This window comes from Arabidopsis lyrata, assembly GCF_000004255.2.
Source record: "Arabidopsis lyrata subsp. lyrata unplaced genomic scaffold ARALYscaffold_5, whole genome shotgun sequence".
In the NCBI taxonomy this organism is placed as follows: Eukaryota; Viridiplantae; Streptophyta; class Magnoliopsida; order Brassicales; family Brassicaceae; genus Arabidopsis; species Arabidopsis lyrata.
In genome coordinates, this window is record NW_003302551.1 from 15,490,753 (window position 1) to 15,511,288 (window position 20,536).

At 36.6% G+C, this 20,536-nt stretch overlaps 3 protein-coding genes across 5 annotated transcripts; 2 read left to right on the forward strand and 1 right to left on the reverse strand.

The window, feature by feature from the left end:
* The first annotated feature begins 2,871 nt into the window (after window positions 1-2,871).
* On the forward strand, window positions 2,872-6,784 carry LOC9312135 (probable methyltransferase PMT27). Its single transcript, XM_021026681.1, has 7 exons — window positions 2,872-4,568; window positions 4,654-4,803; window positions 4,906-5,287; window positions 5,375-5,549; window positions 5,646-5,918; window positions 6,012-6,206; window positions 6,298-6,784. Exons 1-7 carry the CDS (start codon window positions 3,240-3,242, stop codon window positions 6,503-6,505), a joined length of 2,712 nt encoding a protein of 903 aa, XP_020882340.1. The 5' UTR covers window positions 2,872-3,239; the 3' UTR covers window positions 6,506-6,784.
* A 415-nt stretch (window positions 6,785-7,199) lies between these two features.
* Window positions 7,200-8,994, forward strand: LOC9312137 (GATA transcription factor 6). Of its 3 annotated transcripts, XM_021026685.1 has the most exons (4): window positions 7,200-7,492; window positions 7,699-7,730; window positions 7,808-8,073; window positions 8,145-8,994. In XM_021026685.1, exons 3-4 carry the CDS (start codon window positions 7,813-7,815, stop codon window positions 8,826-8,828), a joined length of 945 nt encoding a protein of 314 aa, XP_020882344.1. In that variant the 5' UTR covers window positions 7,200-7,492; window positions 7,699-7,730; window positions 7,808-7,812; the 3' UTR covers window positions 8,829-8,994. The 3 variants fall into 3 exon arrangements, with proteins under 3 accessions (XP_020882344.1, XP_020882343.1, XP_002876069.1); XM_021026684.1 differs by lacking the exon at window positions 7,699-7,730; XM_002876023.2 differs by lacking the exons at window positions 7,200-7,492; window positions 7,699-7,730 and having other exon boundaries at window positions 7,738-8,073.
* A 2,200-nt stretch (window positions 8,995-11,194) lies between these two features.
* On the reverse strand, window positions 11,195-13,673 carry LOC110228682. The gene is made up of 6 exons (XM_021026686.1): window positions 13,471-13,673; window positions 13,317-13,406; window positions 13,135-13,242; window positions 12,292-13,049; window positions 11,724-12,197; window positions 11,195-11,651 (listed from the first exon to the last, which is right to left on the reverse strand). The coding sequence occupies exons 4-6, from the start codon at window positions 12,391-12,393 to the stop codon at window positions 11,373-11,375; spliced, it is 855 nt and encodes a 284-aa protein (XP_020882345.1). The 5' UTR covers window positions 12,394-13,049; window positions 13,135-13,242; window positions 13,317-13,406; window positions 13,471-13,673; the 3' UTR covers window positions 11,195-11,372.
* Between the last annotated feature and the right edge of the window lie 6,863 nt (window positions 13,674-20,536).

The window sequence follows — 20,536 nt, forward strand, 5'->3', positions numbered from 1 at the left end:
TCGAAATCGATATTTTCCCAGTTTCGCGAATATGTATCACGTTCATCCTCTACTATCATGTTATGTAAAATAATGCAGGCCCGCATTATGATACCTAATACCTCGATATCCCACATTCTAGATGATTGCCTAACAATAGCAAATCGTGCTTGGAGAACACCGAATGCTCGTTCCACGTCCTTCCTACATGACTCTTGCTGTTTGGCAAACAATTGTGCTTTGTCGCCTACAAGAAATTGAATTGACTGAACGAAGACAGGCCATTTAGGATAGATTCCATCGGCAAGATAGTATGCCATATTGTATTGCCGACCATTTACGATGAAGTTCACCTCCGGGGCTTCACCAGAAATGATGTCGTCAAACACCGGTGACCTATCGAGTACATTAATGTCATTCAATGTACCAGGCAACCCAAAAAAAGCATGCCATATCCACAAATCATATGACGCCACAACCTCAAGAATGACTGTACTGAAGTGGAAATAACCATTTAGTAGCGCTTTGTTCTCTTCAGAACTCCAAGTAGTGTAACTTGCCTTCTTCTTTGCTGATTGTTGGGTTGGTTGAAGAATAGGAGTATCCCCGCCATCATTTTCCAAAGACATTTGGGTGCAAAATTGTGGAGTATCAGTCGATCCATTACTAAAACCGGTTGGCTCGTTAAAGGGTTGACTGTTAGGGTAGTTCATATTAGGTGAAACATTGGTGTTTCCCGGAAATGGTGGGTAGCCATATGGCATATATGGATGATTGTACGGGTATTGCATGCCAAAATTCGGTGGCATCATATATGGCATTTGAAAATTTGGATGCATTCCCGAATTTATAGGATTTTCTGGGAGTTGTGTATTTGGATTTGGTGGTTGTATGTTTGGATTTTGAGGGTTTGGAAAACCATAATTTGGTAGAAAATTTTGATTGCGAGATGGATCTATAAAGGATGTTGAAAATTGAAAAAAAAACACACCAAAAATAGTGATAATGTAGGAGAAGAAATGAAAAGAAAGTGTTAAAACTTGAGATTTTTTTTTGGTGTCCAAATGATATAAACGTAAGTCTTTATTTATAGATGTTAAAATATAAAAAATAATGGTATAAATTTTTTTATTTATTTTTGATCAATTATTGAGCAAAAATAGCATAAAAAGAATGAAAAAAAAAAGAAAAATAAAATAAAATAGCGAGCGAATCACAAGCTGCCACGTCAAAAGTTATGTGGGACTTGTCAGAATTTCATCAAAGACAAAATTTGATTTTGTCGATTGAGTTGGCATTTTATCTTTTGGATTTGGCTTTCTATTGAATGAAAATACATCCTATTTACGCATTTGGTCTAACTTGTAAGATAACATGGTGGAAGAAAATTAATAGTCATGAAGGAGTTTACGTTTTATGTAAGCTTCCGTATGTATATATGTATTGCATCATTGCATGTAGAATGTATTTTTTCACCCTACACGATATATATATGATAAATAGAGATATTGCAGATTCTCATGGGGGATATATTTGAAACCTATATAAAATGTAAGAAATGTAAATATGGAATGCAATGCTATCAATTTCAGACGATCGAGTATGTTCGGCTACAGAAAGCTATTTACTCCTCGTCCTTCCTCTCTTTTTCATCAATCATTTCGGTTTTACTCATTTAAATACAAACAACCCCTTCTTCCTCTTCTCTTCTTTCATACTCTCACATTTAATTTTGGTTTAGCTTTCATGAGGTAGTAAAGTATGTAATATGTCATACAAAAAATATGTAATATATGATGTGAAAGAGGATAAGAAACAATAATACTATGGTAAAAAAACCGGAACCGAGGAGATAGTCGATGATACTCAATACTGTTAGTTACCATTCGAACAAAACCAATGCCAGAATACCTATATATATATATATATATATATATATTTTTGCCTTTAAAATTGACAAAAACAAAATACATTCGATGATAATCGATACTGTTTGTTACGTACGCGTGTGAATTTGTAGTTTTGTGGAGTTGGTAAAAGCTAAAATCCCTTATACAATTGAATTGGGATATATTGCGTGACAACATAACATAATCGATAAATTTGGTCCATTCAAATAGTGCTCCGGTCCAATCGGCCGACTCGTTCCGACTTTTACTCTGCCCGCATCACAGATTGTCATATCCACAAATTTTATTCATTTCTAATTTATATATGATAATTTTTACAAGATCCACAAGTATAGTGGCGTATCCGATTTGTTGTGTTCTTCTATAGTTTATATGTAAATTTGATATCTCTTATTTGGATATTAAATATTTTGAGAAGAAAGCCAAAAGAGATAAAATCATAAAATGCTGGCTAAAATCCGAAGCCTGAAAATCTAAAATTTGTCATTGTCCGACATTTATTAATCCAAAGCTTCAGGTTCCACTCAAAGAAAATAATTAAAAATAAATACTATTTGGATGTCTTTTGGACCTTTTGGTGCATTGATGACAATAAGCAAATATACACATTTTGCAATTTTGCAGGATGAATGTGATGATACAACTGGATCTATATAGTAGACCAAAAAACAGAAGACATGTGTGATGTGTATACCAATGATTGACATTTGAATTATGTGTTTTAGGGGGAGAGAACCGAACCAAGCGTAGGAAACTCATAATAATAATCACACTACACTTTTTATTAATATCTCAACCATTAAAATAAAACATAAAGTTTTGTGAAAAATTATAAAATTGAGAAGGTACTAAACTAAACTATTAGTGCATCAAAACGTTTTCTTAATCCATTTGGAGATGTTTAGTTCAAATAAACGGAACATATTTAATCCAATGCAAAAAAAAGAGAACAAACAGAATTCAGTCAAACATTTTTGTTTAAAATTTATATATCTAAGCCATAACAACCAAAAAATGTACTCTAATTGAAATCAAAAGTCAAATTAAACATCCTTGGAATTCATTATGCCAAAAAGAACAATCTTGCCATGTTTAATATTTCCTGCTAGGCGTTGGATGACATGGCTTTAATTATCATGGACAACAAAATATGAGACACAGAGACCATAACTAAATTTAGAGACACGAAATTGAAAGTCCCATGTCCGACTCTATAGGATCTTTGATCCAGTCTTGTCTCTTCACAACCTCTCTTTCTCTTCTTTTTCTTCTATTTTTACTTCCTTCAACTCCCATTTTACTCCTTCATTTTTCTTCTTCTTTCTCCCTAGTATACGCACGACCGGAAAGATGGCATTCGGGAGGGGACGTGGCAACAAACGCACTTCGACGTCGTCCTATGCGTCGACCATTACAATGGTCATCTTTGTGGCTCTGTGTGTCTTCGGTGTGTGGATGCTTTCTTCCAATTCTGTTATCCCACCGCAGATCACACAAGGCTCCACTCGAACGGCTGTCGCAGAGACAGAGAGGAGTGATGTGTCTGTCTCTTCAAACGGTAATGATGAGCCCGAACCCACGAAACAAGAGTCTGATGAGCAACCGCCATTTGAAGACAATCCGGGAAAGCTTCCAGACGATGCCGTAAAGTCTGAAGATGAGCAACGGAAGTCAGCGAAAGAGAAGAGTGAAACAACGAGCTCAACGACTCAAAAACAAGAGACCCAACAACACGATGACAAGCTTTCCGAGGAAAAAGAGAAAGATAACGGCAAGGAGAAAGAGACGGTGCAAGAGAATGAGGAGGGTCAGATGAAAAAAGTGGTCAAGGAGTTTGAAAAGGAACAGAAGCAACAGCGGGACGAGGACGCCGGGACTCAACCCAAAGGAACTCAAGGGCAAGAGCAGGGACAAGGGAAGGAACTGCCGGATGTCGAACAAGGAAATAAACAAGGGCAAGATGTGGAACAAGGAACGAATAAAGGGCAAGAACAGGATTCGAACACGGATGTGACATTCACAGATGCTACCAAACAAGAACAACCTATGGAAACGGGGCAGGGCGATACATCAGAGAACTCAAAGAATGAAGAAAACGGACAACCAGAGGAACAAAACTCAGGGAATGAGGAAACCGGACAACAAAACGAGGAGAAGACCGCGGTTAGTGAAGAAAACGGGAAGGAAGAGAAGAGCATGAAGGATGAGAATGGCCAACAGGAAGAACATACCACAGCAGAGGACGAAAGCGGAAACAAAGAAGAAGAGAGCACATCAAAGGATGAAAACACGGAGCAACAAGAAGAGCGGAAGGATGAGAAAAGACACGAGGGTTCAGAAGCGAGTGGTTTTGGCTCTGGAATACCGAAAGAATCTGCAGAATCACAGAAGTCATGGAAGAGTCAGGCAACAGAATCTAAGGACGAGAAACAAAGACAGACATCTGAATCAAATACCGTAGAGAGTATTATGGATGGAAATGCATGGGTGCTGTGCAATGCAACTGCAGGAACTGACTATATACCATGCCTAGACAACGAAGAAGCTATAATGAAACTAAGGAGTAGAAGACATTTTGAGCACAGAGAGAGACATTGCCCAGAAGATCCACCAACGTGTCTAGTCCCCCTCCCAGAAGGGTATAAGGAGTCCATCAAGTGGCCTGAAAGCAGAGACAAGGTAAAATATTCTATCCAAAAAAAAGTTTTCTTCAGGTGAAATAATGTGAAATTGGATAGAAGTTGACTCACATGTGATCTAGTAGATATGGTATCACAATGTCCCACACACAAAGCTAGCTGAGGTAAAAGGACATCAGAACTGGGTGAAAGTCACTGGCGAGTTCTTGACGTTTCCTGGTGGTGGAACACAGTTCATCCATGGAGCTCTTCATTATATCGATTTTCTTCAGCAGGTAAACTCATTTCTTGATTTCAGGGTAGCGTTAAAACTGCACTAAGTAAAAGAGAGAAAATTTATGTAAAAAATAATGGTTCTTTTTTTTCTACTATGACAGTCTTTGAAAAACATTGCGTGGGGTAAACGTACTCGGGTCATATTGGATGTTGGATGTGGAGTGGCGAGCTTTGGAGGTTTCCTCTTTGAAAGAGATGTTATAGCAATGTCTCTTGCACCGAAAGATGAACACGAGGCTCAAGTTCAGTTTGCTCTTGAAAGAAAGATTCCAGCCATCTCTGCGGTTATGGGCTCCAAGCGACTGCCATTCCCGAGCAGAGTGTTTGATCTTATCCACTGTGCACGTTGTAGAGTCCCATGGCATAATGAGGGAGGTATGCTTCTTCTGGAACTTAATCGGATGCTTAGGCCCGGAGGTTATTTTGTCTGGTCAGCAACACCAGTCTACCAGAAGCTTGAAGAAGATGTTCAAATCTGGAAAGGTAAGGACTAAAGTAAAATGCTTGAACTTAAATAGAGTTCCTCCTTTATTAGGTTTCACTGAAGCTGACATGTTTTGAGTTATATAGAAATGTCCGCGTTGACAAAATCCTTGTGCTGGGAACTTGTGACAATCAACAAGGATAAACTCAATGGTGTTGGTGCTGCAATCTACCAGAAACCTGTAACAAATGAATGTTACGAGAAAAGAAAGCACAACAAGCCTCCGTTGTGCAAAAACAACGACGATGCAAATGCAGCCTGGTATGATTGTTTCCACAATATGCAAAAATAACAAAAACTTAAAACCTTAAGGCTTTAATAGAACAAAGAAAGTCAATACCTGAATGCAAATTTCAGGTATGTACCCCTACAAGCATGTATGCATAAAGTTCCTACCAATGTGGTCGAGAGAGGAAGCAAGTGGCCAGTGAACTGGCCCCGTCGGCTTCAAACACCTCCTTACTGGCTAAACAGCTCTCAAATGGGGATCTATGGGAAACCAGCTCCTCGAGATTTCACTACAGATTATGAACATTGGAAACATGTTGTAAGCAAAGTATACATGAATGAAATAGGAATCAGCTGGTCTAATGTGAGGAATGTAATGGACATGCGAGCTGTCTACGGAGGGTAAGCATCAACGAAAAGAACTATAAAAGATCAAACAAAAATCTCAATTACCAAAACCAAACCTTTTTTTCTCTTAACTATATCAAAATGCAGGTTCGCAGCAGCTCTAAAGGACCTGCAGGTGTGGGTCATGAATGTAGTAAACATAAACTCACCAGATACACTGCCAATAATCTACGAGAGAGGCCTATTCGGAATATATCATGACTGGTGTGAATCATTTAGCACATACCCTCGAAGCTATGATCTCTTACATGCAGATCATCTTTTCTCTAAGTTGAGAACAAGGTAAAAGCTTAACTCATATCATATCCACTCTTTTTGGTACCTTTCATAAACAATCTTGAAAATATTCTCTTGTTTCTATTTCTTTTGAAAGGTGCAATCTTGTTCCAGTAATGGCAGAAGTGGATAGAATAGTAAGACCAGGAGGTAAACTCATAGTTCGTGACGAATCGAATGTGATAAGAGAAGTTGAGAACATGTTGAAGTCACTACACTGGGATGTTCATTTAACCTTCTCCAAACACCAAGAAGGAATATTAAGTGCACAAAAAGGATTCTGGAGACCAGAAACTTCTCAATGAAAGACGCTAACAGTCCGAGAATCTGCATTTGAAAATAGCAGAAGCAGCATTATAATACACACTACCCATAATATCTATAATCTCCAAAACTTGTTGCGTTTTGCAAGAATTGGATAAAGAATTGTCAGTATAAGCACTAGTTTTAGTCTTCTTAAACTATATATAGACTAATTAGAACATTTTTTTTTTTGGATATTCTATTGTAAGGCTATGACTTTGAATCATTGACTGGGAAAAGTAAGGCACACCAATAAATGAAATCTTTATCTCTTCTTCATTGCTGCTATGTTTCTACTTGGTGGAACAAAAGTGTTCAAAAGGATTAAAGTAGACATGAAATGAAACCAAAACGTTAGAATCTTAAGCTCAAATAATAGTTCAAAAGAGAGGTAAGAAAGAAGAGAATCTGACGTTATGGGCAGTAGTAGGAGTTGAAGAAGATGGTGTTCTGCAAATTCGAAGCTTTTGATCGCAATCGCCGAGTAATCCCAAACCGTTTTGAATTGAACAAGACGGGAGGAGAAAACAGAAAAGGCAAGCCATTGTTGTTGCACCTGCCCAAAGTCGTAGACGGGCCCAGCCCAAATATGGTCGTGAATTTTTTGAATGGGTAAAATTGAAAACGGTACCGTATCGCTTTGTCATTTACTCATTTAGTAAAAGTAGACATTTTTATACGTTTTTGCCGGTTGAGTGAAAAACTTTCACCAAACAAAAGTATTTATTTCGCTTTTATCTTTAAAATTATTCTATTTTGGGTTCTTGGGAAAAGAAAGATTGAGAAAAAAGAAAGGAACGAAAGAAAAAAGAAGAGAAAACTCACCACTTTATAGTTTTAGTAGAGGAGGGGGCTTTGGGCTGGGGCTCTATCATATTCAATGCTTTACCAAACTCACCTCTTCTTCTAAATTCTCACCACTCTTCTTCATACTCTCTATCTCCTTCACCGACATATCTCCTCTCTTCACTCTCTGTCTCTCATCTCAGGTACTTCCAATTTTAGGGTTCATGAATTGGTTTACTTACTCCGTTACTCGTCACATTGTTTAAATGGGTTTGAAAAAAGATGGAATTTTTCTTTGTGGCTTAGTCAAATCATGGTTCGTTTTTCCAAGTTGTGGTTCTAGGTTTTCGTGATTTTTTTTTATGTTTGAATTTGGAAAATTAAAGGAACGGTTTTTTTTTTCTTTCAGGGGGGAGTTTTTTTATTTTAAGATAAATTTTGGTGAGTTTTTGATATTTAAAAGGAACCAAAAAGAAAAGAAGAAAAAACCTAAAAAAAATTTTGGTGGGTTTTGATAGGAAACATGGAAAGTGTTGAATTGGCGTTGAAGAACAGTAACAGGAAAGATAAAAGCCTCACCGTCACCGGCGGCGCCCAAAATGGGGAAGATTTCTCCGTCGACGACTTGCTTGACTTCTCTAACGAAGACGACGACGACGTTTTCGTTGAGGATGAGACTGAATTGAAAGTACAAAGAAAAAGAGGAGTCTCTGACGAAATTACCCTTCACCGGACTAACGATTTCTCCACCGCCGATTTCCCCACAAGCGAGCTCGCCGTTCCGGTATGTATTTGTGTTTTCATTCTCTAAGATTATCCGTAATTTCATTTTTAATTTCTTGGTTTTCTTGTTAGATGGATGATTTAGCGGAACTTGAATGGTTATCAAATTTCGTAGAGGACTCTTCTTTCACGCCGTATTTGGCTCCGACGAAGAAACCGGTTTGGTTAACCGGAAATCGGAGACATCCTGTACCATCGGTTAAAGAAGAGACCTGCTTCAAAGCTCCTCCTCCTCCGGTTAAAACCAGGCCCAAACGAGTCAGAACCGGAGTCACCGGCTGGTCTCATGGTTCGGACTCATCTTCCAGTTCTACTACATCGTCGTCTTCCTCTTCTGGTCCTTCAAGCCCTCTATGGCTCGCCGGCGCTGAGTTTCTTGATGAGTCTGTGGCTAAAACACAGAAGAAGAAGAAGAAGAAGAAGAAGGTTTGTAAAAACGCTGGTCAGACGCAGACGCAAACGCAAACGCAGACTCAAACGCAGGGGAGGCGGTGTGGTCATTGTGGCGTTCAGAAAACGCCGCAGTGGAGAGCAGGACCATTAGGAGCTAAAACCTTGTGTAATGCGTGTGGTGTGCGTTACAAATCGGGTCGGTTATTACCCGAATATAGACCCGCTTGTAGCCCAACTTTCTCGAGTGAGCTTCACTCCAACCACCACCGTAAAGTCATTGAGATGCGTCGGAAGAAGGAGGCTTCTGATGAGGCTGATCAAACCGGTTTGAACCAGCCGGTTCAGGTTGTGCCGAATTTTTGAAGAAATTGGAAAGGTTCTTAGAGCAGAATTAGGATTCGACCCGGTTCAGATTTAGCACCACTTAGTATGTTAAAGGATTATCAGATTATGTATGTTTTTTAAATTTGATTTTTGTTCGTTGTAGTAGGTTTTTTTTTTGTTTTTAGTAACTGGTTAAAAATTTTAAAACTCTTATATTTGTTTTGTTGCGCATTATTTTCAGTTTTTTTTTTCCTTTTTCTTAATCACCTTTAACGTTATAATATATAGTTTGATTCAACTTACATTTTAATTGACCGTGGAGTTTCAATAGTGACAACATATTATTAAGAGTTTAAGACATGGGGACATTCCACACTTATGATCTACTTCATCATCACAATTTGATAATATTTCAATGTCATGATAGAGATGGTTCATTTTCTGGTTATAATGTATACGATGGTTGCTTTTTCGACTCCATATTTGTAGACTGATAGTTTATTAAGTGGTACAAGATCAATTTAAAATCGTTATTAAGTTGAATGGAAATGAGGACCAAAATTAGGATGAGGCTTGATTTCATTTTCAGGGTTAGTAACTTGTATATATAAAATAGCCATCGCATTTTCTCTTGTATATATAAAATTGACATAATCTAACTGAGAAAAAAAATTAAATGTACTTTTATTCAAACAAAAAAAAATAAACGTACTGGGCACACTCTTTTATTGTCTAATTTATGACGTACAAAATAGATATATCCAATTTTTGCAATGTAATAATATTCGTTGACCATATCTTTGAGATTATCACGAATTATTAGTTTTACCTTGGGACTTTATTCCTCGAATGGTTTTAGTTGACTAAGCTGGTGGTCTAATAATAATAACCTTTTATTACGTGTCGTTTCTTGAAATGCTGCATAATATATGTACCAACTATACAATTCGGAAATATATATGTACAAAAGTACCCAATAAATCTATCAAAATTACTGTTTTGCCAAAAAAAAAAAAAAAAATTCTATCAAAATTACTGATCATGCTATATAATGTAATAAAATGTAGATTACATACTAGTTTGTGTTATTGCCGTTATGTGCCATTTGACAATATTTTTTTATACCAAACTATACTTAAAACTTTTTAGAAAAAAATCAAATTGATTAAAATAACGGATATTTTTACAAGCATGAAAATAAATGGGTGCGTTAAAACAAAACGTATACCTTCAAACGTAGAAATATTAATTTTTCTAACTTTTTGGAAACATTATGCTCCTTGCATAATTCGTCTGTAACAAGAAGAATCATGTGGTGTTTTCATTCTTGTCTAGGAAAAGCGCCCGAGAGTGTTAGGTTTGTCTCCAGAAACACACAATACATATTCAAGGAAGCTCCCATCACAAGTCACCCATCGCCAAATTTAGGGGCATCCATTTGAAATGTAATTAGGGTTTAAAGTTAGAATATATATGGTCCCTAATTACATTTTCGACTGGCTTCCATTAAACTTGGAAATGGCTAATTGTAGAAAAGCTTCCTTGCCAAAGATACCAGTTTTAACATTCGTCTCACGCTTCGCTTCTCCTTCACAACGATGAAAACGTCTCCGTTTTCAAAAGTGAGATCATACTTTTTTTTTAATTTGCTAATTTTCTTATAACAAATCACGGGTTTTTTCTTTTGAGTTTAGCAACAATGACTTTTTACTTATTATCTCTTCTCTTAACTTGTTTTTTTTGTTCGTGGTAGTCGCAGTTTTAGATTTGTTATAAGAGTCATATATTGTTTTGTTTCACATTAAAGTGTCAGTTTTCTCTGAACCTCCTTTAATGTTATATCTACGTTAAGGGGTATATATGGACCGTGGAGTGAATATGAAACCGTTCGAAATTTCAGTAAGTGACACTAAGACATGGGGACACTCGACACCCATTTATCTCACTACAAGAAAAATCAACATTGATATCACGAGAGAAACGCTATAATATGTCATTTATAGCGTTTTCATAAACGCTGTTTCTGCCCCAGTTATGGTAGGTGCCACACATACAATAGCGTGTTTTTTGTATGCTATGTTAGAGACTTCTACCATAGCTCTAAGAAAACGCTTTGTTTTAATTCGTTAAATTTTGTTTTTAATTATGTAATAAGTTATTATTCATGCTATGTTATGTAGCGCTACCATAGCTATATTGAACAGAGTTACTTTAATTTATTATAGCTGTATGTTATGCTGTAATATATTATATCATAGCGCCTATTTAGTTTGTAAAATTTATGTAATTACTCAGTTTGACAGCTACGATAGATGATTTTACCATAGCATTACTAAAATGTTACATGACACTGATTTTAATTTTTTTTTGGATGCTATTGTACTTGTTTTCATGACACAACCGTGTTTTATAAAAGTACTGACAATCCCCATTGATAACAATCCAACATCCATATATTACAGAAGCCCAAACACAGAATACAAAAAAAAAGTCTCATGTCCAAGGAGTAGTTGTACCAAAAGCAGCATTGAATACTAAACACAGAATACTAAATTAAACCAAGTCTCATGTCCAAGCAGAAGTTTAACACATGATCACCTTGTCATCTGGCCATGCAAGAGTTGTGCCAAATGCGTCTTCCAAAGTCACAATTTCATCAGATGGCCTCCAAACTGCTGCATCACTTACCTTCACGATATCTACCCACACCTTAACTCCATTAGAACCCAAGGGAACAAAATGGACCTTCATATCTGGGTCATTTGAAACCCATCGTCCTTCAGCAACTACCCGCTTCCTTCCGGTAATATCCATCAGCTTGCACTTCTTATTCTCCTTTGAAACAACTTGATTACTAATACGCTGCCAATATAAATAAACCAACAGTCAGAAGACTAAGCATAAGCAACTTAATAACATATCCAAAACATCTACCTGAGATTTTCGAAGAGGAGACTGTGAATCTGGAAGAGTTTTCTTCATTGGAGAGCTTGTACCTGTTGCATCCTCAATAGGAGATTCAGAACCTGTACCTGTTGTAGATTTAGGGCCTGATGTTGCAGATTTTGCACCTGGTACAGATTTAGAACCTGATACAGTTGCTGCAGAATTCTGAAGAGGAGATTTGTGACCTGTTGTTGAATTTTCAAAAACAACTTTACTGACAGGCCAAGATACAAAAGCCATAACACAGTCCTCAAGGTATGTCATTTCCATGGTAGGCCTCCATATAAAAGTTTCAGGCTGATGGACTTGATCCACAAATACTTTAACTGCCTTTGGTCCGAGAGGGAGTCCATTAACCAATGCGCTTGGTTCTTGTGTCTGCCAACGACCTTCAGCAACAATCACTTCATCGCTAGACAAATCTAGTAGTTTGCATTTGTTCAGAGAATTTGTTCTAAGACCCTATCAAACGGTTTCAAAACAGAAATTGAATCAGTATATTGATCATGATTCTATCTATCAAGTAATATGGTTCTAGCTGAAAACTAAAATTTACCAGAGGCGCAATATCTTCTATTTGGATGTCCTTGTCAACTAGAACACACTTAGAGGCTGGCCAAGCAATTATTTGTCCAACAGCTTCCTCAACCGTGAACATGTTACTTGCTGGTCTCCAAAGGAATGCATCTGGTTTGGTAGCAGTTTCTACCAACACTTTAAGATCTGTAGGGCCTAGGCGACAGTTATTCACCAAGTCATCAGGATCAGAAGAAAGAATTCGCCCCTCAGCAATGTTTTCATCAGAATCAGACCAATCATACAACACACACTTTGGGAGTGCTCTTTTGTTCACACTCTACAAAATATTGATTTGAAAAATGTCAATTATAAAATAAAAATAAGGAATCACTGATATCAGACATTGATGTGATCTAACTTACTCTAGCAGCTGAGTTTTCACCTATTTCAGCTTCTTGTCTCTGTAATATTTAAAACTAGTCAAAATCTATGTAATAACTCAGCAACTAAATGTATAATTTGAGAACTAATAAAGTATCTAACCTGATTCTTGATTTTCAGTAATTCCTCTTGTAATTCATTGACCTTCTTAACCAATTGAACTTGCTTCTCTTGCATGTCAGTCATACATTTGGTCTTTATTTGGAAACAAGCTAATTTTGTCTTACTCATGCCTCTACCCATTGCCCTGAGCCGACCAGGATTGTCAGGTCCTAGAAGTTGGGAGAGGTGATCTTCTTCTGGATTTGTTGTCAATGTTGGAGCATCACTACCAACCAGCTCAGCTGCCTTTTTCTGCAAACAAAAAATACAGATTCTGAGTCTAACATGTAAGAGAACCAAATTCAAATACACATTCTGTGACTAATTTGCAACTTACAATCTTCTCAGCTGCATTCGTATTCACTGGCGTACCATCTTTTTTGGTACGCGACTTGACCCACACCTTCAGCCTAGTCACTTCTGATGGATCTCCACTTTCAATTTTCTGGAAAAAAAGGTAAAATATCATTAAGGGTATATGGTATATAACTGTAAACTTACAAGTAGAAATATGCTTACCATATCCTCTGCTAGTCTGACCATTCCTTTACGACTAGTAGTGTGAGGAATCTGTTTCCTTCTCCTTTCTTTATATTTATCACTCACAACCTGATAATTAAACATGTTAATCACCAACAGACCATCAAATAAACATAACAGTTGAAATCAATACCTTAAAGCTTGCACTTGTTTTGATTTTCACAAATTTCCGCCAATCAGCTGGATTAATATTATTTGGTCTCAGATTCATCCTCTGTTGGTTATTAGTAGCCCCATTAATGTCCCTCACTATGCGGGATTTGTATGATCTCCACAAATTTCCCATTTGCTTTAGCACAGCAACCTTTTGAAACTCTTCATCCAGCTCAAATCTTGCCTGCATTCACTATCTGTGTTTTTTCCACATATAGGACATCCCATTTTACCCTTAACTTTGCAGCCTGCAAGATTTCCATAAGCAGGAAAATCACTAATAGTCCAAAGAAGCATTGCCTTAAGAGTAAAAATATTTTTACTAAAGGCATCATAAGTCAACTCTCCCTTCTTCCACAGATGGTTTAAATCATCTATTAGTGGTTCTAAATAAACATCAATACTATTACCAGGCTGTTGTGGTCCAGGAATCAACAAGGTAAGCATGATGTTCTCCTTCTTCATACATAAGTGAGGAGGCAGATTATAATTAACTAACAGAACAGGCCAACAACTATACCTAGTATTCTTCATGTTGAACGGATTAAATCCATCTGTGGAAAGTCCAAGCCGGATGTTCCTTTCTTCAGCTGCAAAGGAAGGGTATTTGTCATCCATTTTTTTCCAAGTAACAGAATCTACAGGATGACGGAGTTTTCCATCGCTGCTCTTGTTACTAAAATGCCACCTTAAGTCCTTTGCCATTTCCACAGTTCTGAACATTCTCTTAAGCCGTGGGATTATTGGAAAGTATCTCAATACTTTCTGTGGGACACCTTTCTTTACTTCACCAGTGTGCATGTTAACCTTCCACCTTGAAGCCTTGCATTTTGGACAATTATCGAGCTTCTTGTACTTCTTTCTGAATAGGCAACAATCATTTACACACGCATGGATCTTCTCATATCCCATATCAAAGCTCTTCAAAAACTTCTTCACATCATACAATGATGTGTGAAGCACATTCTCCTTGGGTAACATCTTTGGCAATGTCTCAAGCAGTTCATTGAAGCTCTTGTCAGACCAGCCATTATTTGTCTTAATTCTAAACAGCTCCACAATAGCTGATAGCTTGCTATGGTTCGCACAGCTTGGATACAATGGTGTCTCCGCATCTGCTAGCTTTGCAAGAAACTCATCTTCTCTCTTGTCTTCACCTTCAGCTATCTCAACTAAGTCACCCTCTACAATCTCATCTAAGTCACCTTTACTAGCTAACTCTTCATCTAAATATTCAGCAGCTTTATATAAGTCAAATATCTCCTCATTCCAGTGGTTCACTTTGCTTTCTACTTCAGCCCCAGAGCTCACTTCTCCATGATGATACCAATCACTCCGCCGCTTGTATGCCTCATCCATTCCTCTTGTTACAAGATGATCAACCACATCACTGCCCGAGTGACGATCAATATTACGGCAGTCGATGCATGGACAAACTAGCTTATCAATGTCTCCTAAAGCCTCAGTCACAGCTCGTACAAATTTTCGAGCACCTCTCTCATAAGCAGGATCAACTCTTAAGAATAGAAGGGAAAAAAAAAAACTCTTAAAGTAATTTAAGAGTTGTCCAACATTTAAACTGTTAAAGTATTTTAATTCCTTACCTGCAGAGATGGACCCATGACTTGTCCAACATTATATGTACTAAGCGTAAGTAAGACCTTTAGAACAACAATTCAACCATAAGATACCATCTCAAGTTCTAGATAAGACATTAACACAATCTGAAACTCAAACATCTAACTGTGGTCAAGATAATACATTATATTAACACAAAGACAACAACACAAACTGACAAGAACACAAACACATAATATCTGAAAATTATTATCTCAAGTTCAGATACTTAAAGCACTACACTAAGTTTAACTCTTCACACACTTAAAACATTACACTATGTTTAACTCAAACTCAAATATAACTCAAACACATTATAAATAACAAAAAAAAGTTGAAGAACAAACCAAAACAATAGTAAGAGAATGAAAAACTACAAAATTAGTTTAGGACCAACCTGTGAGTGATTACAACAACAAGATAAGCTTCAGTTCCCCAATAATGCAATCACCAACACTTGCAAAACAATAAAATTAGTTTAGTCAATATCCTATTTAACAATAAAATCGATTAAAACTTTCAAAACCAAAACACTATTCTCGTTTCTTCATCAGGCGAAGCTCAAAACTATAAACTAAAGCACGAGCACAGATAACTAATTCTCATTCACAGACATGCAAAAGGATAGCACTTAATAGAAAACAGATCGATTAATATAAACCCTAGATTTGAAACATGGCTTGGATTTGAGCTTAATCGCGAATACAGTTCAATTAAAAACAGTTCAAAGCATATGAACCCTAAAATCGCAGAGAGAAATTAAAAAAAAAACAGATAGAAATCGATAATTTCAAGCTTGGAATCGAGCATATATTGAGCGAAATCGATAATTTCAAGGACTGCAATCAAATCTAAACAAGTCGAAATCACATTGAAATGAGAGAAAGAATGTAGTTAGAGTTGGGAAGAAAGAGATGCCTTCGATTTGAGCTAGAGAATGTGTCTGCGGCGGCGCTGGAGAATGTGTCTGCGGCGGCGCTGGAGAATGTGACTGCGGAGGAACAGAAATTTATGGCCGGCGACAAGCTTGGAATCGATTTATGGCCGGCGACAAGCTTGGATTAGAGAGAAATCGTGGATCTGAGAAGTTTAGGTTTTGTTACTAAAGAGAGTGAACAAAGGGAAAAGTTAATTATTTTGGCTAAGTGTTGGCGGAATAGGTCATTTTTGTTTCCCGCTAAAGGATTTGGGGTCTTAGCGTTTATCCGGTGCTATTATAAAGTAACCAAAATTACGAACTCATATTTTATAGCAGTTTAGGAAAATGTGCTATCTTCTACTGCTATCAATATTGATTTTTCTTGTAGTGTCTACTTCATTATTTAAGTTTGTTAATGTTTCAACGTCATGATCACATAATTGGTTCCTTTTCGATTATTATTGAAAATGCGATAGTTAATTTTAAACCTCCATATTGGTAGACTGATAGTTATCATTTATCAAATATATAAATTCAAGATCGATTGTTTTGCACACAAAATTACGAGGAAGCTTGATTTTAAGGTTCGTAAACTCCATATTAATTTTCTGTTGTTACTTGTTAATATAGCGATCAGTTTCTCTTGTATCTATAAAATTGACATACAATAAACTGAGCGAAAATGAAATTACTAGAAGACGTACTGGCCACACTCTCTTGTTGATTAATTTATTACTCTGCGTGTATCTGAATGTGACTTTCAGTGACGTACAACATCAAAATCGTTGAGAGTACGCATCGCTATAATTGTAAATTTTTATATTTACGATATTTCTGTATAAACTTGGGACTTATTCTTCGATTGGTTATGGTTGACTAAGCCGTTGGCTAGATTAAAAAAAGCTTTTACATGCCTCATCATTTCATGAATGCTGCATAACATGTGAAATACAAACTACACTATTCAAAAACATAAATATACAAACTCTTGTAATTAATTACCAAATTATTAATCATAAGATGCTGTCAAAAAAATAATATTAATCATAAGATAGTAGACATGTAACTTACTAATTTAATTTGTGCTAGTGTTAATAATTTGTTTTAGTGTCGTAATTGCACCATATCACTAGATCTATACTCAAACTTACATAATGTATTCAGTTGACAATAAGGTATTTTTGTTGTTTACTAAATTATAACACATTTGAAATTATTTTTGTTGTTGTTAAGAAGGTAAATATCTCATAAAAATGATAAAAAATTTTTAAGAATACATGATCATAGATCCATGCAATGGTCCTATAACAAAAAGATAAAAACATGAAAGCATATATGAAAATCACATTTTGACAATCCGAGCTATAGCGGACGTTCGTTTTGACAAAGGGATGGAGACATGGTTCGCAACTAGATAACAATTCTTTTCTATTCTCTTTTCAAAAATGTAATAGCAAACTTCTAAATTTGTAGCATTTATTGCATCACAAGCTTTCTTTTTGAATAAATTTTACATTCTGTTCAAAAAAAAGAAAAACACATTTTTAGTCCATGGACTTGACGCAAAACTGAAGCTAAAGGAGTAGGATGAAGTGATTACGATTTAGAAAATGTGTTTGAAACTATATAGGAACATCTTTATACAAGATACAAATTGTCGAATCATGTCTTACTTATATATCAATTTGTTATAAACTCACTTTAGATCATTACCAAATTTCTTTACTTTAAACATAATACTAGTTAATATATCTAATTGATGTAGTTGAAACTTAAAAAAGAGGAAAAACTGAAGAGAGGCGTGGGGGAGTCACGTGAAGAGCATTTCTCACCCGATTCAACTATTTTAGCTTTTACATTAATGTGGTCCATTGTCTAACTAGTTCCATATATCATCATTTGTTGGTGTTTATTTTATATAAACATGTTTATTTACATAAATATTTGTATTTATGTAAATACCCTTCTACTTGTGCAAATTTCATCACGTCTCTTGGTTACGTTTATACCGATACACCGGTTGAGAGAAGAGAAGCATCTCTTGGTTCAAACATCGCTTCATTAATATATAAGAGACGTAACGATGTAGAGAGACGGAGACAGAGAGACAAGAGAGAAGAACAATACAAGAGAAACAAAGGAGAGAAAGATTGGGATTGATTCTCATCTTCTTCTTCTCCAAATCAATTTCAGAGAATCTCAAAGTAGAGTTTGCTAGGGTCTCTGTACGGTGTTAAAACAGAGATCGATAGTTGTATCCTAAAGATAGAAGCCTACACAAAGCTACGTACACCACAGTAGGGGCTAAATTCTGTCTTAGGAGATTGCCAATTGCAAGCCTCTATCAATCTATACGTTGTTCTTATCAAGAAAAGAAGAGATCGTAAAGTACGTTTCAGTTCTGTAACAATTGTTTTTCTATTTGTTACTTATTCTATAAAGTGAACGTATTTGTTTATGGGTATTGATTTGCATCGATAATCTTCGATCAACAATCTAAGACAGAATTTACTTGTTGTTTTGAAATTGATAGATGGATCAATCTGCTGGGAATGTGAAAAATCACATTGAGAAGCCTTTTGTTTTCAAAGGAGTGGATTTCAAAAGATGGCAGCAAAAGATGATGTTCTATCTCACAACTTTGAATCTGGCACAATACTTGACTTCCGACGCACCGGAATTACCTGTTGAAGGAGACATTTCGGATGAAGTCATCAAAGCATCGGAGACATGGTCACAGAATGAGTTTTTGTGCAAAAACTACATTCTTAATGCCTTGGATGATTCTCTCTATGATGTTTATCAGATTTTCCAAACTCCAAAACAGTTGTGGGAATCATTAGAGAAAAAAGACAAGTCTGAAGTTGCAAGTGCCAAGAAATTCATTGTGGGAAAATTCTTGAATTTCAAGATGAGTGACACCATCTCTGTGGTGAAACAAGTGGAAGAAATTCAGATTTTTGCTCATGAATTGAAAGATGAAGGTATGGGGCTGAATGAGGCGTTTCTTGTTGCGTCCATCATCGAAAAGTTGCCTCCAACGTGGAAAGATTTCAAGATCTATCTAAAGCACCTACATGAAGACATGAGTTTCGTGCAACTAATTCTCAAGCTTCGTGTTGAAAAAGAGAATCGTAAGAATGAGAAATCTGAGTTTTCTTCTATGGAAGCAAAGGCCAATGTAATTGAGGGAAACAACTCCAAATCCAAGGGCTTTAAGAAGAACAAAAACGGTAAGAAACCGTTCAATCCACCAAAGGGCTCTAACTTCAAGAGGAAGCCACAAGGTGCTTGTTGGGTGTGTGGAAAGCCTGGACATAGAGCCAAGGACTGCCGCCATAAGAAAGAAGGGACATCGGTTCGAGACGCAAGCAACGCAAACCTTGTTGAAATCAGTTTGTTGCGTCGTTTCCGAGGCAAACATGATGACAAACTCCAATGATTGGTGGGTTGACACTGGTGCTACAAAGCATGTGTGCTCCGACGTGAGTATGTTCTCCACGTATGAGCAAGGTTCTGGTGGAGAAAAGCTTTACATGGGAAACGCGAGCACCGCGACGATCGCAGGGAAAGGCAAAGTGTTTTTAAAACTCACATCTGGGAAGGAACTTGCACTCACAAACGTACTCCATGTCCCTGAGATTCGAAAGAATCTGATTTCGGGGTCACTTCTTAGCAACAAAGGCTTTAAGATTGTATTTGAATCTGATAAGGTTGTACTCACTAAAGGTGGGATGTATGTAGGAAAAGGCTACTTGTGTGATGGTCTTTTCAAACTGAATGTTGTACCGATCGTTAATGAAAACGCAGGCAATAGCACTGCTTCTGTTTATTTGCTTGACTCAAATGATTTATGGCATGCAAGAATGGGACATGTCAATTATCATTCTTTATATCGAATGATGAATTTAGGATTGTTACCAAAGAACAATCTTAATAATAAAAAAAGAAGTAAATGTGAAGTTTGTGTGGAATCAAAATATTCACGACATTCTTATAAATCTGTGGAAAAGTCAAATGTATTACTTGGTTTAATACATAGTGACTTGTGTGATTTTCAATCAATTCCAAGCCGTGGAGGAAAAAATTATTATATATCTTTTATTGATGATTTCAGCAAGTATTGTCAAATCTATTTGATTAATACTAAAGATGAGGCTTTGAATATGTTTAAGAAATTCAAAGCAGAAGTTGAAAATCAATTAGATAAGAGAATAAAAATTCTCCGATCAAATCGTGGTGGAGAATACAAATCAAATGAATTCTCAGATTTTTGTTCCACACATGGAATCATTCATCAAACTACGGCACCTTACACTCCGATGCAGAACGGAGTTGCCGAAAGGAAAAATAGAACGCTTAAAGAGATGATGAATTCCATGTTAAACGATTCGGGTGCACCACCTAATCTATGGGGTGAAGCCATTCTCACGGCTAATTCAATTTTGAATAAGATTCCTCACAAGAAGAGTGATAAAACTCCATATGAGATGTGGAAAGAGAAGACTCC